The sequence below is a fragment of the Nyctereutes procyonoides genome, unplaced genomic scaffold, assembly GCF_905146905.1.
Source record: "Nyctereutes procyonoides isolate TBG_1078 unplaced genomic scaffold, NYPRO_anot_genome, whole genome shotgun sequence".
Taxonomy (NCBI): Eukaryota; Metazoa; Chordata; class Mammalia; order Carnivora; family Canidae; genus Nyctereutes; species Nyctereutes procyonoides.
In genome coordinates, this window is record NW_026575043.1 from 62,432,832 (window position 1) to 62,453,604 (window position 20,773).

General features: G+C 55.3%; 1 protein-coding gene across 2 annotated transcripts in view; it reads right to left on the bottom strand.

Moving 5' to 3' along the window:
* The window catches only part of RIMBP2 (RIMS binding protein 2), a 218,397-nt gene that overhangs the window by 49,658 nt on the left and 147,966 nt on the right, over positions 1-20,773 (bottom strand). For both annotated transcript variants that reach the window (XM_055323130.1, XM_055323132.1), the window contains exons 5-6: positions 17,364-17,468; positions 9,362-9,412 (exon numbers count right to left, since the gene is read on the bottom strand). In XM_055323130.1, coding sequence (XP_055179105.1) covers positions 9,362-9,412; positions 17,364-17,465 — 153 coding nt within the window. In that variant the 5' untranslated portion in view covers positions 17,466-17,468. The remainder of the gene's footprint in view (positions 1-9,361; positions 9,413-17,363; positions 17,469-20,773) is intronic.

Consider the following 20,773-nt stretch of genomic DNA (forward strand, 5'->3'; position numbering starts at 1 on the left):
CTCCTTATCCTCCTCCCCTTCTCTTCCTCCTCCTCCCCTCCTTCCTCTCCTCCTCCCTCTCACCTTCCTCCTCCTCCTTCTTCCCTCTTCCCCCTCCTCCCCATCCCCATCCTCCCTGTCCTTCTCCCCATACTCCTCCTCCTCCTCTTTCTCTCCCTCCTCCTCCTCTTCATCCTCCTCTTTCTTCCCATCCTCCTCTCCCTCCTCCTTCCTCCCCTTCTTCATCCTCCTCTTCCTCCTCCCCCCACTCTTCCTCCCCATCCCCCTTCTCTTCCTCTACTTCCTCCTCCTTTTCTTCAGCTTCCTCTCTTCCTTCCCCTCCCCCCCAGCATTAAGTTTTCCAGCTCCTTGGTATAGAATGAAGTGCTATTTATGTCTGAGATCAGGGATTTCTAAAAATAAACCTAACAAATCCCAAGCCTATAGTTAATTTCTTCAATTCATTAAAAAAAAAATCAGCAGGATTCTTCTTTTAAAAAGCTGAATGAGCTTGTCTGTGACAGCTGCCTCCACGAGGCGGAGGAGTGAAGTCTGCACTCCTAGGCATGGGCAGGGACGCGGGACCGCATCAGGACGCCCCACCGGGGAGATGCTGCCCCGGCAGCCGAGTGAAGAGAACATGGGAAGAACTGCAGCTCCTTATGGAACTCCCTGTGAGTCTTAAAGTACTTCAAGATGAAAAGTCTTGGTTTTTTTTTAAGATGAAAAGTCTTAAAAAGTGAACAGATTAACAAAAATATGAGCTTATGCTATAGGTAGCCTGCCTGTGCGGGGAAAGTCTCTGTGGTGTTACAGGCGGAGCGCAGCCAAGGGCCTCACGGACCTCCGCTGGAAGCTGGCATCCTAGGCACAACTGGCACAGGTGGCCAGCCACTGGGGCCTCAGTCGTGGTGCTCTGGGAGAAGCTGGAGGGGACGATGTGCGCTCCTGGCCAGGCCCCACAGGACTCAGGCATGCCTGGGGTGGTGGGGCCCGGTCACATGCAGGCACTTGCCTGCAGCGCCTATCATATGAGCCTACAGACGCAGTGGCCTTGGCACCATGCTGGCCAGCCTGGTGCCCGAGCTCCCTGAGAACTGTCCTCGGCGACCCTCTCCAACCAGGCATGTTTCTTTGTTCAGTGGTCCCCTTCACCAACGGGGACTGGGACATGCCTTTCCCCTGCACCTGGCATAGGACGTGGACCTCTCAGGAGTGGCTGGTGATGTGCTGGTGAGGGAGTCCAGGAAGTAGGTAGATGTGGAGGAGGCTTCAGGCCATCAGTGTCTCTGGACATCCATGGAGGTCGGTGGAGACAGGGAGCACAGACAAGTCAGAGGATGTAGGGGGAATAGAGTGAATGGGACATGTATGCTCGGTCCAGGGGGCATCTTCTCAGCATTTGTCCAGAGCCACTGTGGACAAGACTTCTACTCTTCCAAAAGGAGCTGAGTCTTTATTTTAATGTAAAAATCCCTCAAACTTTAAATGCTGAAGTGTATCAGAGGCCCATACACAACAGCCCGGGCTGTCAAGGTCTGTCTGGAGGCAGTGCAACCACTTGGTGGCTCTCTGCCCAGCTGGCACCGGGTCGGGCTGGTCTGGATGGCTTCCAGCTGTGCCCATTGAGCCCTGGACATATAGGATGATCCCCCACAGGGTCTGGGGCTCAGGGACCTCAGGTGGATCATTTCTAGTCTTTCTGGGTGAAGAGCTCATATCCCTGGAGCTGGACTTACACTCCAGGGCAATCGCTGGCACCGCCAAGAATCCCATCCCAGGGGTGGGCAATGCAGACGTTAGGAACGCAGGTGCCCCCAAGACCTCTGCCGCCTGTGTCTATTTGGTGCCTCAACCTCACTCGTTAGTGGAAAAACCCCACTCTGATGAAATTATCAGCTTTTACCTAAACACAAAGAGTGGGAGAACTGGGCATTTGTTGGTGACATGAAAGGTATTCAGGATGTCAGGTGGCTCAAACATCGTAGTGCCATCCCACCCATGAGTAGACAAGGTGCAGGACAAGAAGAGGTGCAGGACAAGGTGCATCCCCAAGTGCTCCTGTGTCCGGACACCGATCTGGGTGATTTCTGAACAGAGGATTTCTGGTGGCCGAGGCCGCCCGGGCCAGGCTCCGTTGGGCTGACGTGCTTCCCTCCAGTGCGCCTTCCACGGGAACTGGTGACAGGATGTGGCCGAGCTACAGAATAAACACAGATGTCCTGTTTTCTGCTCACCTGTCAGAGCATTTGCTTACTCCGCATCCATACACATGGGGTGGTTTGGTTGAGCCTCGCTCTCACCGTAACCTGGAGCAGAGTTGGAGGCGGGTGGCCAGGCCTCTCCCACTCCAGCTGCTAACCAGAGAGAAGGAGGGGTCGTGCGGCCTACACCTAACTGACCTCTCCTCCCCCACTGCTTGGCTGTGCGGCAGCAGGAGGCCCAGCCTTGGAGTCTGCAGGCTTCAGGGGCCTGGTCTCAGTGGCCTGGGGAGCAAACGGTGGGGGAGCAAGAAGTTGATGAGAGCCAGGGACAAAAGGAAACCTCACAGGCTTTCTGCCTTGTGAAAGAGAGGCAGGCTCTCCTCCAGCAGTATGGCCTCCTGGTCTGGCTGCAGGGGTTGAGGCCGGGGTGGCTGATGTGGGCCCGGTAGCCGGGTGCTGGCCCTGGTGGCCCCCAAGTCACCAGCAGGGGGAATGGTGTCCAGCAACCCGCCGATCTTCCTGGCTGGCTTATTTGAACATCAGCATTTATTTCAGGATCTGGAGCACTGTCACCTCCCAGCTAGGTGGCCCCCCAGGGAGCTAGCCACCTGCAGTCATCGGTAGTGGGGGGCGTGCAGAGCAGCTGTGCTCTGACCGTGGCAGGAACAGATGGCACAGTCATCTGGCAAGTAAACCATCCCTGGAAGAAACACGGAGACTTGCAAATTTGGCCATGGGTGTTTATAGAGACGAAGGAAAACACATCCTAGGAGTGACTGCCAGCAGTTCAGGCTCCGCCACCCAGGATTCCACATCTGACTTTCGGCTTCGTAAAGGAGAGCCGCCGTGGTATGGAGTGCTATGCCCTGTTATCAGTGTCCAGCAGGGCAGGCTGAGGCCGTGGAGCCGCTGTGAGTAATGAGTGCAGCAGGAAAAACCAGGGCCCAGGTAGGCTGGGCCACCCACATAGGAGCACCTGGGAGTAACATTCCATGCTGCGTCCTGATGTACAAGCAAGGACTGGGATTCTGCGTACCCTGGGCTGTCCACCTGCTGTGTGCTGGGCACTGCTGGGGCAGGGGGGGATCTCTATGCACCATCTATGATGCTCAGGGAGCCCACAGGGTAAGGTGAGATGAACTCATGACAGAGTGCAGCCAAGATGCATGGAAGCCAGGCTCACATACCCAGGTAGGGGCCAGACAAACCCAGGCCTCTCTGACTCCAGGCTCTGAGCTGGCTCTAGATCCCGGGTCCCCTACTCACTAACTGGGGACCTGGAGGCAAGTCCTGCTGCCTCAGTGGGCCTCACTGTCTTCACCAAAGCACAAGGTGAAACATGTCTTCTAGAACCCAATGGGGAATTGCAAAGTCAGACCCTGGGGTGAGGTGGGGGACAGCATATGCAAGGGGCTCCACTAGCAGGAGTGACAGTCTTCCACCCTCTGTGGGCAAAGCTGCAGCACAGACACTGCTGGGGAGGGCGAGGGGTGCCATCCTAGTGACTCAGACACCCAAGTTCCTGCATGCCCCCCCTCCGATGACCGGACATCTGTTTTCAGCAAACTGTGAAAGCACCTTTGAGCTCATGCAAGTGCATCAGGACTCCCTACATTTCGTCATTAACAGGGACACTCAGTGTCCTTTTCATGGTGACCCCCAGCTAAGGAATGCCCTCCACTGCCAGCTTAATACTCCTATCGGTGCTGGATCCTACCGGCAACTAGACAGCACCCAAGAAAATCCATGCGAATTCATCCCAACAGGCTGAGCTCCAGGATCTTTATACATAAATGCTCTGAACTCCAGAATCTTTGCAGGACAATGTGGCCTTGAGAATGAAATGGAACAATATTGTAGCCAAGGGGAGAATCTGCAAAGTGTAGACTTCTCTTTAGTTGACATTTTCATTCAATCACATGTATGGATCCAGCACCATTAAAGCATGAGTGTTTTAAATGTTTGCTTTGTTCATACGATTCAATGTTTATCCAACTGCCCAACTTAAACAACCATGAATTCTAAGCTTGTGAGTCTGGGTCGTCAGAGTTTCCCTGCTTCTGGACAGATGTGCCCTTGTCACATCAGGATGACGTGTGCAGATAAGCACCTGCCATGGGTGGGACCTCAGAAATCCTGTATCGCCTTTGGGGCGCCAACAGCCAGGGGGCAGACAGCCTCTGGAACACAGAGCTGGAGTGGGGGTGAGTCCTAGGGCAGCCTAATGTTTGGAAGCCCCAACATCGAGGCATGCATGGCTTCCCTGTCCCCAATCACCTCATCTCCCAGCAAAGCCTCAGGGGGATGGGGAAGCTAGGGCTATTCCCGGGGAGGAGGGGCAGAGACCCCCACGGCCCCCACAATTCCCCAAGGGGGGAAAGAGGCTTCCTAAGACACGTGGGATGTAAAACATTAATTATACATCTTTATGGGTCTACTTCTCAGGCTCTCAACTTGGCTGCTACTCAGCCACACTTTAGTATCAAAATCATGTTGTCCTGTGAGGATTCTAGAATTCAGATGGGTGGGGATGATGCCTTGGGCCAACCACATTGGGTTTCATCCCCTGGGCCCAGGGAGACCACACTTTCCAGCTCTTCCTGCAGTGAAGCGCCCAGCTCTGGCCAGGGCACAGGTGACACAGCAGAGCAGGATGGAGCTGCCCCTGCTGCAGTCACTGGGAAGCCCCGTGCACCAGACACCACGGTCACCAGACGCAGGGAGCCTGGATCCCATGTCATCCTGGAGGGCATTCTCGGAGGATGTCCCAGATCTGCAGCAGACATCACTAACGAGAAACGACCTTTCTATGTTCGGGGTGAGGTTGTGATCTGAGCCTCACCTTACGAACGGACCTGAGAAACAGGTTCATCTTCCTGATGGGACCAAGCACGTGTCCTCCTCCTCCATGCGCTCACTCACACCCATGCACACTTGTTTGCCACGTGGTGTCCTGTACCCTAACTCCAGCCCAGCAGGGCAACTCCCCTCTTAGGCCCAGCAACACGCGGCTGGTACGTCTAGGGACCCGTGCAAATGCTTCCATTTTAGTTTCCTCTAAAATCAGAAACGAAAAAGATATAATAATAAAAAACCCAGCGTGAACTATATTCCTCTTTACATCCAGGCGGGTATATGTAAAATATAATTTTTAGTACTTTTGTGGAGGAAGGGATGGGACTCAGCACAGGTCAGTCACAATGCAGTGTGGACACCAGGCCCACCTCAAGACGACCCTGTACCTGTCTAGGTCAGGGCTATGCCGTCTGCTCTTGCAAGTCTCGCCAAATGAGACCCAGGGATGAAAGGAGCCCGCGAGGGTTCCTTCCTGGCTGTGACGAGCGTCCTGGAGTGGACGGCCAGCAAGCTGGGGGCAATGGGACAAGGTGCTGGGAATGTGCCTGAAGAACAAGCCACAAAGCAGCCAAAACACACGCAAAGCACACGGCACTGACAGTGGGTAGAGCAAGCATGTCGCGGGGCTCTCCCCCGCAACCAACCCCAGAGCCGGCCACCTCCTGACCCCACATGCAGGCATCGCTGCCCTGCATCTTTCCTCAGCGGCCTCAGACAGCACCACCCCGTGGCCCTCCTGCCCTCGGGGCCTGGCTCTACTCTAGCGAGCTGTGTATCCCCGGGCAAGTGACTCAAGCCTCTGTGCTTGACTTCCAATCCATGAAGAGGATGATGATGGTAGCAACCTCCTGGGATGGTTCTATGGATTAAATCCGACACACGTGTCCAGTGCCTGGTGGACAGCGACCACGAGGTGCAAGCCTTCGAGTGGGAGTGCTGCACTTCTGAGTCTTGCCACCATGTGGACTCATTCACAATTCAACTCTTGCTGTGGTTTTGTCAGCAGGAGAGCTGACCCCACCTCCTGGGGGGACAGAATGCTGAAGTCGAGGAAAGCTGGCAAAAAGCAGCAGCTGAAGGTTTGGCCTCTGGCACCAAACTCCTGGGGTTTGAGTACAGACTTTGACTTTTACCAGCTTGCTTTGGGCGAGTCAGTTAACCCGTGCTTCAGTTTCCTCTGGGCCATTGTGAAGATAAATGACATATGCGCACTGTGTCCTAAACATCCCTAGATGCACCCTTAGGACAGCGCCTGGCACAAAGTGGGTGTTCAAGGAACCCTACTGATACTGTCATTGGATCGTCATTACTATTATTAATTTAAAAATGTTCTCTTGCTTCTTGGGCTTGAAACTGCTCCCTTGTAAAGTGCCAGGGAAGTTTACCTGAAAGTACCTGCTCTTCGGTTTACTGACCAGAGAGTGCTCTGTCTTGATTCTGGAAAAGCTCTGTTCATCTCCAGCTCATTCCTGATGCCCCAAAGCTAGCCCAGATTATTCCATGGGTGCTGAGACTCTGCATGTGTCCTGACCTGGAATGGAGACCACTCCCCTCCTCTTATCCCTCAAACATCCTGGCCATTCACTCCCCAGAAATCAGGGCCTAGGGACCCCCACAGAACAGGCTCTGTGTGTAAGGCTATTTGGAGAGGGTTTGGTGTCACATGATTGCTGAGGCATCCCATGCTAGTCTTGATGGGCAGGTGGCGGCTCTTCCACTCAGGACAGCACCTGACTAAGGGGAGTCACCAGTGTGCCACGTGGGACACACAGCACCTTCCAGAACACGAACACATTCCCAAAAGTGCATGGCAGCTGCTGATGCTCCTCGCTGGCACTTCCAATGCAAGTGAGGGTGGAAAGGGGAGGCTCAGCTCACTAGGATGCTGAGCCATGGGTTGGCCATGACTCCAGGGGGCTGGCTTGTCCATATGCCCTCCTTCCCCAGACTAGCCTCACGGATACTGAACAGTGCTTCCCAGACAGCAGCTGCATCACAACTGCCCCCCCAGGTTTGGGTGGCTGGGTCTTCTCTGGCTTCTGGGTCCCTCCCCCAGACCTTCCCACTCCACAGGTTGGGCAGGACCCAAGGACCTGCATGTCTAGCAAGCTCCTGGGTGATACTGACACTACTGGTCTGGGAACTCCACTTTGAGAACCACTCATCCCCAAAGTGGGAAAATCATCCCTTCTGTGAATACTCTATCAAACTCAGAGTTTTGGAAAACACTCAAAACCCTGCTCAGAGGTACAGTGCTGTTCCTCTTGCCCCACGGGTTAGTGAGAAGGGCAGTGGCCTGTCAACAGGGAGGAAGGCCGCCACCCTCACCTGCGGGAGGGGCCCCAGCAGCACACACAGCAGACACAAACACAAAGCTGGAACATTCGGGGCCAGTGTCAAATCCCGATGACCGACAGACTGGCTCTATCCTGGGCTCCAGGCCCGTGGGCACGTGGCTGGCACGAGGACAGAATCAGTCCCACCAATTCTCACATCGCCCCCCGCCCCCAGCGGTCTTCAGGGTTCGGGGCGGTCCACCCACCCAACCCTTAGGGCCATGGCAGGAAACAGGAGACCGGGTTCGCTGGACCTGCTCAACACTTGCGAGAACAGAGCTTGTGTGCTGGCGCCCAGAGAGCAGCACCTCCTGCCAGGGAGCTCCTGCATGCCCCCGGGAGCCCCCACCCCCAGTATGTCAAGGAAGCACCTCGGGCTGCCGGCTTCGGGACAAGAGGTGGGTTGAGCGGGCCCAGGGACCCCGGGTGGTCCCTTGTGGCTGCCCCATGCACAAGGGAAGGCACCGCCCGGCACACTGGTGTGGGGAGGCGTGAGCCCGTAGTACCTGCATGCCGTCCAAGGTGTTCTGGGTGAAGCGCAAAGCAAGACACAACCACAGGAAGATGTAAATAAGAGAAGACACAGGATTCTCAGCACGTCAGCACTGCCTTCTCCACTTGTTCAACCCAAAGCACATCTCGATGCAACCACCTGCCAATGCATGCACCAACACCCCCAGCACTGGGGTCATGGGACCCCGGCGGTGGCTCGGGAGGTGGATTAGAACAAGACACATCACAGCAACAGGCTTCAGGTGATGGAGAAAGGAAATGCGCTTGCAGCCAGCAGATGTCCGAATGGGGGTGAGGGCAGTTCAGGCGGGGCGGGGGGTTATTTTTCAGGGAGAAGCATGGACTTCTGGGACTCTGTTGCCATTCCCTCAGGTGGTAGATGTCCCCCCTGCCATTCATCACACTCACCCCTCCAGATATTCATTAGCTAATGGATGCTCTCAAAAAATCAATTCTAATATATATGATGATAATGGTGGAACCTTTCCCTGCGGGAGGAATAGATGTTAAAAGGCAACATAAGAGAATTAAGAGAGGCACACACTCTGTTTCCATGGCTGCTATGCCCCTAGGGACAAAGGACGGGGCCATGAAGGGGCAACTACGCCCCATATCTGTGGATGGCAGGCCTGAGTGGAGGCCATGCAGGTCCACCCCCACCTGTGTCTGTAAGGAAGGGGTGGTAACTGCCTGGTCTCTGTCTGTGGATGGGGAGAAGCCCTGGGTGCTCATTATGGCCTTTTATTATGCACGAGCCGTGCAGGTGGCCAGGGCCTGGGGGTGAGCCTGTGAGCTCCATGAAGACCTGCTAGTCCGTCCACTCACGAGGAGGCATGAGGCTGCGAGTGCAGGGACAGAGGTGTGGTCACGCCTCCAAGGACCCTAAGCTGGTGAGACTGGTGCCACTTCCCTGAGGAGCCCCTTCCTCAGTCACCAGGGGTAGACTGGGCCCCCCTCACCACCCCGAGTGACTGTGCTCACTGGGAGCGGTGCTGTGGCAGTGCCTAGAGCAGCATTCACCACTCCAGTTCCCTATGTCAGCCCCCCTCTAATTCTGCAAACGACTCCCCAGATGCCACCTGCCAAATGTTTCCCCAACATCAGTGCTGTCTCTGAAAATGCACCCTGCAGGGTTCCTCTGCTGGCGGGGTGCCCACAGGAACACCCCCCCACACACACACACACACACCCCACGCTTTCTCCTCATTCCTGTGCAAGGCAGTGGCCTCATCCTCCTGGCTTGCCATCCAGGAGGAGCCCTCAGTGTAGAGCGGGTCCCATGTGAGGCCCCTGGCCCCAGGGCGGACTGTGTAGCCTGGGGGCATGCCTTGGCCTCTGTGCAGTTGTATGAGCGAGTAGTGTTCGTGGCCAGTGCCCATTGGGCACTCACGAGTGTTGCCCACTCGCATGAGGCACGAAGGCAGCGCTGACCTCACTGCCCCAGCAGCCAGTGGGTGGAGCTCCAGCACTTACCTCTAGCAGCTGGACAGCGCCTTCATGTTCCTTCTTAGCTTCAACCTGAGCCTTTTTTATGATAAAAAGAGAGAAGAGTAAACATTTAAAGCAAGGGATGGAGAAAAGAATCAGATCAAGTCGGGGCATGGGTCTCTGATTTTTACCCCCCTAGGAAGCACCCCATTCTGAGGATCTAGATCAGTTCTCATTTCTCTCCCCTTTGGGCAAACAAGAAATGAATACTGGCCGGCTGGGACACTCTTTGTAAAATGGGAAATCATGCCCTGACTTGGCAGCAATGGGATAGACAGGGGTGGGAATGCGACCAGAGCATGATGCAGAGACCCTGATCCTCGGGAGAGAGGCAGTCACACGCACAAGGAGGCTGGGAGAAGAGCTTGACAAAGCTCCCGGAAACCTGAGGCGGTGGAGGGATCACTGATTGTCTCCCCAGCTACCCTTAGCTGCTTGGGAAACAAGACGCCGCCATGCACCCAACCACCAAGTAGCTGAAGGTCAGCTGCGATCACCCAGGGCCCCAAGGAGAGCCCAAGATGGGAGCCCCAAGCATCTGACAGGTGCTCAGCTGCTCAGCCTGTGGCAGGGGTGGGGGGTGAGAGGGGCAACCCTCTTCAAATTACTTGAAGCAAAGCCACCTGCTCTATAGAATAAGAAATATTCCAAGTTTCACCAAACCAGCCTCTCAGGATGGCTGTTGTTCGAGCGCATGGTGAGTTCACACAAAACGGAAATGCAACATTATCATCCCTTGGTCTCCCCAACCCGAGGGCTGGCACTGTGACCTGGCCCACCTGGCCTCTGTGGCCTCCTCTCCTGGGAAGAGCCCCAAGGGCTCTGGAGACCCAGCCTCATCCTGATGCATGAGACCAGCTCCAAACTCTCAGTGGTTGGTTTACAGGTGGGCTTGAAGCCTGGCTACAGCTTTGCCAGGAGTACTAGGGGAGAGGAGACAGACAATCCCTGCCTTTGGGACCCAAGCCTGAGTGGAGGACAGTCTGGAGTGCCGCAGCCGTCCTGCCACCATGAGGGATGAGGCTGGAGCCGCCTCCACCTGACCGTCAAAAGTGCAGCCAATACACCGGGGAGCAAAGGCAGGAGCGTGCTGGATCTAGCCACACCTGAAGCCCATTTCAGCTGTGTGCACAAAATTCCCTTTTTCTATTTTCTGTCCCTTGAAACCAAGAGTCCTACTGAACACAAGCATCAGCTCTTGGAGAACACACCACTTCCTGTTTTAAAGCTGGAGGCACTGAAGTTCCGTGAGAGCCTGAGGCTGAGTCCCAAGCCGAGAAGGAAAGCTTGCCCTGTGTGGCCCTGTGGACAGACACCCCCTTGCACTGGTTTCAGTGGCTTCACAGATGTTCCCAGAGACACTGAGAAGCAGGTTTTTGGAGAGGTTTATCTCCTGACTGCAGGGCACCTGCCTCTTGGAATTTCAAGCACTCATGAAGAATCCATGTGTTGGGCTGAGATCCACATCTAGAATTCTCAGTTCTGGAGGAGCACGGTCTCTCAGCGCCAAGAGAACAGGTAGGGATGGGCTGCCCAACACTGCAGCCCCTCGGGAGGAGGCGGGAGCTCTGCTCGCCCGGCTTGGCCCACGCATGGGGAGCCTGGGGTCCCTGCAGAGTTCATCCCCACACGTCCTGCGGTCGCATCTCCCCGAGGGGCCCCAGAGCTGGGAAGCAGACAGAATGCCAGATTCATTACGCCAGTCTTGACTTCAGTGCACTCTCTAAGTGCTTAAAATCGTTCCTTTCAAAGCAGAAATGAGACCGACAATAAATAACAGAACCAGGGGAAGAAAAGACAGCCATCCAGAGGACGTACGGGGATTATATAAATAACCCCACCATTGAGCCACTTGAGTCAAAGATAGTTTCCAACTGGCAGGATGAAAAACAACAACGAAAAAAACCCAAAGCGAGCCATGAAAACTCGGCCAAGTTTGTGGTAATGACTCGGTTTCTGGCTTCAGGAGGAAAGCAGGAGCTGGTTTTCACAGGCTACTTGCAAGCTGGGCCATTTGGGCAATCAGAATAGATTGTTAAAATTAACAGAATTGTCAGCGCTGAATTCTTGCAACGTCTAAGCAACAGCTTACGCGGAGCTCATTTGGGGGCCATGGCCAACTCGTGGGGGAAGCTGTGACCTTCATGCAGGCACGATTTCCGACACAGAGCACACGGTGATGCTTGAGAGGGCCCATGGCTGTCAGGGGCACAGAGTCCCACCGTCAGGGGAGGGGGCTGTCATCTGGGAGATGGAGCATCCAGGGCGGTCGGTCACCAGGGCTGCTCACGTGGCAGTTTCCAGCAGGGCACAGGGGTGCAGACATGCTGGCAGACTTGGTGCCAAGGTCCGGAAACCTGGCTGCGACGGGCCCTGCACCTAGTGCTCAGTCTCCTTGGCGACTGGCTGGGGCTTGTGGGTGCTGGTGAGGATGCGGCAGGGCAAAAGCATTGTGGGGGCTGCAAGGGGCCTCATGTCAGAGCTGAGGGAGCCACCGACTGGACACCCGGTACCCCAGGCATGCGTGGTAGAAGCACACGGAACTAGGGCAGATTCTCCACTGAATGAACACGAGGTCAGTCCGCAATCTCCTACTATCTGCACACAACATCCACAAGAAGGATTTGAAATGGAGGCAGAGCAGCGATCATGATGTGCATGGTGGCTCGGGCTCCGTGACAGCCCTAACCCGGAAAGCAGTCACTTCACCCATGGGAGGAACTCTGAGCCACAGTAAAATCAGTCAGGACTGCAGACAAATGTCAAATTTGGAAACACCCTTAGCTTATCATCACAGCTACTGTCACCAGGCAAGGATGTAGCTGGCACATGGAGCTGGAAGTCTGGAGCTGCGGAGCAGCCAGGCTCTGGCCACTGGTCGTTCAGAGAGGAGGCACCAGGGTGTGGGAGCCTGACCCGTGGGGGACTGGCGGCCACAGGCCGTGGGGAGGGCGGAGCTGTGTCTTAGTGACTCCTGCGACAGCCGTTCACGGAGTACTGCCTAGAATTCATCACCGGTTGAGACCACCACCACGTCTATTGATGGCTGCTTGCCACACCCCTTTCCTTGTCCCAGGCTCTCGATGCCGCTTCGTTAGTGTTTGCCAAGCACCTGCTGCGTATGGGGCCGTGTTCTCCGTGTGTAGACACTGTTCTCTGGGGACAGATCACAGGCAAATCGATGAGCAAACAGCACCATCCGCAGGGTGGTGTGCTAGAGGATGCGGAGCAGGGAGTGGAGCCCCTCCCAGGAAGGGTGGCACACCAGGGACCTTAGTGACAAAGTAAGCCAGCCCTGCCATTATTGGGGGACCAGGCATCCTGGGCAAAGATCCAAGAGCGGGAAGATTTGGTGTGGTCCAGGCATGGAGGCCAGGGTGGCAGGAGAGGAGGAGGCAGGGAGGCTGGAGCTGAGAGTCCGTGAGCAAGCATCCCGGGCACCAGGCCCTGGGCTTTCCACACATAGAACAAACGTTCACAGGGTCGCTGCCTGATTGTTACTGTCCAGGGCCTCACTCGGCACCATGCCACCAGCCCCCAGAATGTGACCAACACGAAGGGCTCCATAACCGTTGACTGGTTTGTTGAATGAGTGAAGACAAGGATCCTGGACAGAGCTCTTGGTTCCCTGATTTCCACGAGGCAGGTACCATGGGACCACCGATGGCCCTGGTGGCCCACAGATAGCCCTGCGCCCTGCTTGGCTGTCTTCTGTATCTTTATTTTTTAAAGATTTAACCCATTTATTAATGAGAGGAGAGGGGGGGGGCAGAAACACAGAAGGAGAAGCAGGCTCCATGCAGGAAGCCTGATGCGGGACTCAACCCTGGGACTCCAGGACCACGCCCTGAGCCAAAGGCAGATGCTCAACCACTGAGCCACCCAGGTGTCCCTTCTGTATCTTTAGATGCTGCAACCACCCAGCTACCAGAGCTACCGGCTAGCTGGACAGCCTCATTTTACCTTGATTTCCGTTAGAACAGCCTTGGGAATTTTGATCTTTCTTTCCTTAATTCAACAAATGTTTCCATTTGCTTCTCTCAAACACCATATTGGGCAGAGGAGTGATCTTCTGGGGAGAGAGAGGCACCCCAGGGAAAACTTGGGGCCCAGGACACTGGCAGCGGATGTGTGAGGCCCTCGCTTCCTCAGGGCAGCCCAACAGGAGGCTGAAGCATGGAAGCGCCTGCAAGCACTGCCTGTAATTTAGAGGGAAAGCATAACCCTCCTTCCCTAACACCTGCTGTACATCAAGACAGGGACACTGCAGGCTCCAGGATACAGACAATCCAACGAAGTACAGACAGGTATAAAGGGAGCTCCCAGGAGCTGGGTCCCAAGAACTCCAGGGACAGGGGATGCACGGATGTGGCTGAGGACACCCTTCAACTTAGAGCTGGTGTCGAGATGTCAGGTGGAAGGCTGGATGAAAGAAGTGGGTTCACAATCCAGCATGGAGAGCTAGAGGTGTGGCAGGTATCCAGATGGTATTTAGACCCACAGGACCAGATGAGGTTGCCACGGGAGCCAGTGTCGACGGAGAGATGTGGCTCATGGACCGAGTCCTGGGGAACACCTGTGATGCTTATGTGGAATCTGTGTGGAAGGAAAGGTACTGGGAAGGGTGGCGTCCTGGAGCTCTGCCACCCAAACTGTGTGAGTTAGAGAGGATGAGGACAGGGACCAGCCCTTGGCATGATGTCCACACCTGGGTGGTAATAAGAGCCACTACATGGGCAAGAGGAGGACGGGGGTCCCACTGGAGAGCAAGCAAGGAGCCTGAGAGCTGTAGCCAGAGAGAACATGTAGCTCTCAGAGATAAGCCCTCTGCTGTGCCGTGAGACTCCGCTTTGGACCTCAGAGAGTTCTGGAACTTTTATTGTGGTAGGGGGGCAAGGGCCAGATTCTGGTCAGCCCCGAGCCTTATAGTGGAGCATCCTGGCCTCACAGGTTCAGTGCAAATTCACTTTGTGCTGCTCGCCAGCCGAGTGGCATTTGGCAAGTTACTTAATGACTCTGGGGTTTAGCGTCCTTGATTCGGAAATGGATGATGACAGTACCTACTTCCTAGGCTCATCACAGGCTTGAAGTGAGAAGGTTCCATTAAAAATCGTCCCCAGAGCCCAGTAAGTACCTGGCTTCTTTTAGGATGAAGATGCCATTTGTTTCCTCAGCTCTTCCCGGCACGCTTTACCCAGCGAGCTCCCGGCCCTAATGCCCCCCACCCCACACTGCCCCAGCCCGTCCACGGGTCTGTGCTGCTCTGCAGTGTTTATGTGGAAAGAAAATGTCCCTGTCCACTGTCTTTTCTCCAGAAAGTGAAAACATGGGACAGTAGGTCTCCTGAGAGCCAACTGATGTCCCTCCACTTGTGGCTTGGAGCCTTCCCTCCCTCCCATGCACCTATGTGGAAGTCAGCCAGTCCAGGACCATGCCAGCTGCAGCGATGTTCCCATCCTCCAGGTCCACACCGATGCTCGATGCTCAAGGGCTGGGAGGCCCAGAGTCAGCCTGGACTTCCCCTCCCGGCATGCCCCACCCCTGCTCCTCCCACCACAGCCCCCAAGCAGACAGCTCAGCCTCCTGATCTGTCCTGGGATGCATCTACTTACTTCTCCCCACTGCAGCCGTTGCCCTAGGCCAAGACCCCAGGCCTCCCTGCCCCTCTGCAGATCAATCCCCAGCGTGATGCTCGAAGAATGAGCATCACACCTTGTTAAACCCGTTTCAGCCTCCCAGTGGCTTCCTGTTCCCTGGGAACGAGATCAAGCTCCTTCCCACAGCCTGCAGAGGGCTGGGCGCCATCTCCCTGGGACGCATCTCCTGCCTGCCAGCACAGTCTGCATCCCTCTAAGGGCCTCCTTCCCAGGGTGCCAGGGACCAGAGCAGTTGCATGACCCATGCCGGCCACTCCCTTAAGCTTGCCGGGTCTGGATTCCTGCCCTCATGAACCTATCACTTCATTCTGTCCCACCCCCTCATGGCACCTGCATGATCTGAACTCAGTTCACCCTCCCTCTGTGGGGGTAGGGGGGAGCTTACTCTCCACGTGGGCACAGGCCATCTCCCCGCCACTGGGCCCCCCTTCTGGAACAATCCCGAGTGGCTGACACACAGCACACGGCCAACATTTGTTGAATGAATGAATGATCAAATCAGCAAGTGTAGCATGCTGGCCCTCCATGGTGAAAATCAAATGGAAATATGAGCTCTAAAGAATCGCCAGTCTCATTCCGTCAGAGTTCAATATTCCTCTTCGAGTACTTTGTTAAAAAATCAGAGCTCTAAGCAATCACAACATTGGCACACTGGTTTTGCACTCGTTTCTCTCCCTCTGCTCCTGCCTCTGATTAAGCATCAGTTTGTCCAAAATAGAGACCATGATGAATGCAGGGAAGGGAGAGAGAAATTGGAGGAAGCACAGAAAAGGCTGAATGACAGAATTGGCTCTGGTGCACCTTCCTGGCATCAGATGCTTTGTAAATAAAACTCCAGGCTCCTGGAGATTGCTCTGCTGAGAAACATCGACCTGCCACCCCTTCGGCACGGAATTCGTATTTCGCCAGGCTTCCTCTCTGCCTGGGAGGTGCAGGGCCAGGGAGGCGGGCTCCAGGGCTGCAGGGAGCGGGCGCAGGTGCCCAGCGGCCGTGTCCGGGCACCGGAAGCCCCTTCCACACGGTGGCTGAGAGACGAGCAGTGTCTCTGTCTGGACTCCAGCAAGCAATATCCTTTCTGGACAACATCCAATGAAACATCGCTTCTCGCCGTGCCAGTCAGCGCATCCTGGCAGGTAACAAGGCCGGACAGTCCCCATCAGCACAGGCTTAATGACATCTATCCTTGACGCATGGTCTCAATAAACCAGTAGAGAAGCAGACCAGGAAGTTCTCCACCGGGTGCAAAGCTGTTCCCAAACTCCACAGGGGAAGGGGCCGTGCCAGCGGACGCCCATCCCCAGCCAGGTGTGCACATGGCCCCAGCTCTTTGTTTCAGGATGAGAGGCCTGGAGAAGAGGTGGGCCGGGTGGAGGGCCACCCAGATGCGGGAGGAGCTGCCTGCGCTGCCAGTCAGCCAGCCTATCTCAGGAGTGCCCCCCTCAGGCTGCCATGCACCTGTCACCCAGACCAGGAAGGCTCTGGCTGGAGGCGCCGGCTGCCTTCTGGGGAGGAGGAGTGGCCCCCAGGTAGGACTCAGGAAGGAAATGAGAACCACATCTGAGCCCAAATCCCAGGTGAAGAGAGACAGGAGAGGACCAGGGCTGTTGACAAATTGCAGCTGGGGGCAATGTTCCCAGACCCCAGCACCACCACCACCATGGGCGCCACGGGGATATGTCCCCTGAGCTGCTCAGTCCTTGTTTCTAAATCTCTGCTTCTCTTTCCTCTTTCTTCTCTCTCCCTGGCTTCCCTCGCCCACGACATCATGCTGCAAATATTGCCCTGAGAGGTGCTTTGCTCACTTAACACTACATCATGAAAATCTCCCCAGTACAGCAGACATAAACCAAAATTATTCCTTTTGATGATGCTGTCCTGGTCTCATACAGATGCACCCCAATTTATACCCCCACCTTGGGTGGGCATCCAACTTAACCCCAATCCCCATCCCCCACCCACACACCAGCACTGAATAAACAACCCCCAAAACCCCTAAAGAACAAAGAAAACAAAACCCAAGACATTTTGAACCGGCTCCTGAGGTTCTTGCAGGGCAATTTTTCCAGAATGGAAGGTTGCAAATCAAGATACATGCGCGTTTAAATTTTCATCAATGCTGGCAGGTTGCTTGCCTCCAAGGCTGAAGTGGCTGACACCCCGCCGTGGCCACAGGAGTGTGCTCTCCCTACAAGCCCGCCAGCACCGTGTGCTGGAGCCTCCAAGTGTTTGCCATTGAGCCCAGGGACGTGGGTTATTCAGGGGAGCTGGGTGCGCAGGCCCCCACCACCTCCTCCCTCCACACCCCTGCCCCCCGCGTGCCCACCGCTCACCTTCTGCAGAAGCTCGATCTCCTGCTGTTTGGCGTGGAGGACAGCCAGGGCTTGCTCATGCTCCAGTTCCAGCTGCTGCCGCCGCTCTGCAGCCTCTCGCATATGCTGGGAGGACAGGGCGAGGTCAGGGGAGACCCGGGAGTCCTGTGCGGGGGCCCTGCAGGATGCTCTGGCTCTCACCACCCTCTCTCCCCTGCCTCCCAGAGCCCTGATGCCACCAAGCCTTCCACCTCTGGTATCTCAAACAGCCTGAGCATTTGAGCAGAACCAGAGGCCCTTGCGCAAGGAGAACTCTCTCTCCCGTCAGTTCCCCCAGCCTTGAGCAAGTGACAGTCACAGGTTATGGATCCTTACCTCCGTAGTGGGTATTGTTCCAAGCCTTTTAGGGTGATTTAAGTTCTGCAATCCTCCCATTCACCCGGGAGGCAGGCACTATAATGGGGAAACTGAGGCACAGGAAGGTTCTCCTGGCTCATCACTCAGCTGGCAAGTGGCTGACCCAGATTCGAGTCAGGCTCGATGAAGCCTCTGAATCTCAGGCTTTGGTGCTGTCTGCTGGCACTCTGCTCCAACCACACTGGCCTCTTTCCAGCAGCTGGCCTTTGTAAGGATTCCCGGCAGGTGCTTGTGGGTATGGCACAGATACCACAGTGACAGTGGAGATGTACCTCTGGCATTTTGGGGCAGTACAGGGCAGAGCCGCACCTCCCTGGGTTCAAATCCCAATGCTGACCTTGGACCAGTTGGTGACTTAACCTCTCCATGCTTCACTTTCTCCCCCTGGATGAATTATTTATTGGTATTATTAGCCACGCTCCCAATATGCCAAATAACTGTTGTTGATTGTTAATTATGAATCGGCACTTGCTTCGTGCAGGTGTTCTGAATGTCTCACAAGTTGGAGCGGTGCCCAGGTTCCATGAAGTGCTGTGTCACCTCTCACCCTGAGCATGAGACCCGAGTGGCCACAGAGGCCTGGAGCATGTTGCACAGCACAGCACACTAATCCCACTCCGGCGCGGCTCCGCATGCACAGGGGTAGAGGAGCCTGCAGAGCGAGCCCAGTGGCTTGGACCACAGCACCCGTAAGATGCGAGGAAGAGGCCATGCTCCTGTTTACGGAGCACTCATTGCGTGCCAAGCACCCACCAGTGTGTGCACTGCCTCATCTGACGCCGGCAGCCTGGCGCTGCGGTCACCGCTGGCCGTGGGCAACAGACCCAGAGAAGCCGAATGAGGCCACCTAGCGTGGAAGCCTGTCCCAGAGCGGCAAGCGTCAGAGTCAGGGTCTGCTTGCTTGCTGACCTTTGCTGCCTGAGGCCTCCTGCCAACCGCCTTCTCCACCGTGAAAATCCGCTGCAGGCAGATCTGTGCTTTCAGGCTCTGAGAGGCACCCTGGTTTGCATGAACAATTACGCAGCTGTCTAATTACACTATTGTTCCGGCTAATTTCTGTGCTTCTGTTTATTTTGGAAGTGGGCACTGCTGAATACAGCCTGTGTACTCTTTATTTAGCTTCAGGAAGGAAGCTATTAGGGAAGGAGGAAACTAATTTCCTTACAAGGATTTATTAGAAACACGGACTGGACAGGGAGATGGTCCAAGCGTGCCGCCACAGGCTTCGGGGCTGCAGGGCTGTCGCAGGGCAGCAGACCCTCCATGGGTTCCTCACCTGGACTTACAGCCCAGATGGATGAAAACCACTGGCTCCAGAATTTGGGGGGCTGAGGAAACAGTCCTATGGACGTGTGTGTACAAGTACGTGCCCCTAGTGGGGTACGCTGCTCAAGGCTGTGATGCCGTAGCAGGGAGGACAGATTCTCGGGAGCTCACACCCCACTGTCCCTTCAAACCGCCCCCCGCCCCCAGCCTACTGCTGTCCCTGCACTTGATGCCTTTCCCAGTCACGTGGCCCGGAGGCGTCTCCACTGGCCACATCCACATCCTCACTGCCCACTCTACTATCTGGCTTCTCCCAGCACTCCGCTGACACCCCCTGCCTGACATCCCCCTGGGTGACAGGGAAGCTAGGGGCCATCCAGCCACGGCCACCTCGTGCCCCAGGGACTCATCCTTTGGCACCTCTCCACCTACAGCCATTCCTGCACAGGCACACCCCGTGCCTGCCCAGAAGCCCGGGTCCTGCCCGGCTCCCTACCTGCGTGGTCTCTTGACACGACACAGGGGTCTCTTGCTCTGCTGTAGTCTTTCCCAGGCTGATATCCCACATCACAGCTATAACTGCCATTTATACACTCATGCTTCCAAATTGAATCCTTATCTCTTTGTTCATAGCCACCCGCCCACTCACCCTCTCCACGTATGGTAGGAGGAATCTCAAATTTAGCCTGTCCAAAATTGAGGTCTGGATTTTCTCTCCCAAACCACTTCCTCCCCAGCCTGTCCATCTCAGCATGGGCACCAAACATCTACACAATTCCTCCAGCCCAGGAGCTAGCGGTCTTCCTCAGTCCCCATGTCCTTTCTCGCTCAACATCCAGAGCTTTGCAAAGTGCTTCCAAGTGCAACACAGTCTTCTGTATCTGCCACCACCAGGTGACACAGGTGGTCTCCCTGCCCCCAACAGGACCCCCCCGCCCCCAGAAATGGCCAGGGTCACGCTCCAGGATGGAAGTCACCCACATGCCTTTATATGTCTACCTGATAGAGTAGGGGTCCCCAGGGAGCTAGGGAAGTGGTATTTCTGGGTGCATCTGGGAGGGGTTTACAGAAGACAATGGCATTTGAGTGGGTGGAAGGAGAAAGGAGTAGCTCTCCCCCATGTGGGTGGCCCCCATCCACTCCACTAGGACTTGAAGGACAAAGAGGTGGCAAAAGGCACACCCTCTGGGCCGGAACTGAGACACATCCATCCTCTCCTGCCCTTGGACACCTGTTTCCTTGTTCTCAGGCTTTCAGACTCAGGCCAGGACTTATAATCAGCCCCCAAATCTCAGGCCTCCAGACTCAGACTGAATTGTGGATGGCAGATCAAGACCTGAGCTGAGGTCAAGAGTCGGACACTTAACAAACTGAGCCACCCAGGTGCCCTGAAGAGAGACTATTCTTGATGACATCATCTGAGCTCCTTGATTCAGCCATGCCTGAAGCCCAACCTAGCGCTCATCTATCCCACTTTATCAACCAATGACTTTCTTCTTTTCTTTCTTCAAACTATTTGACATAGGTTTCTATGAACTTTAACCCAACTTGTTCAAACTAATAAAATATTTTTCAACACCATTTATGGCTGCCACAAAATTTATTCCGTGTCTTACATCATGCACTGAAAGTTCACAATTTTTTCATCTTGCTTCTCAAAATAAAGAGACAGCTAGTGGATCACGACAGCTTTGGGGCTGTTTCAATGCCCTGTTTGGGGTAAGAGAGTCAAAGGAGCTTTGCAGAAA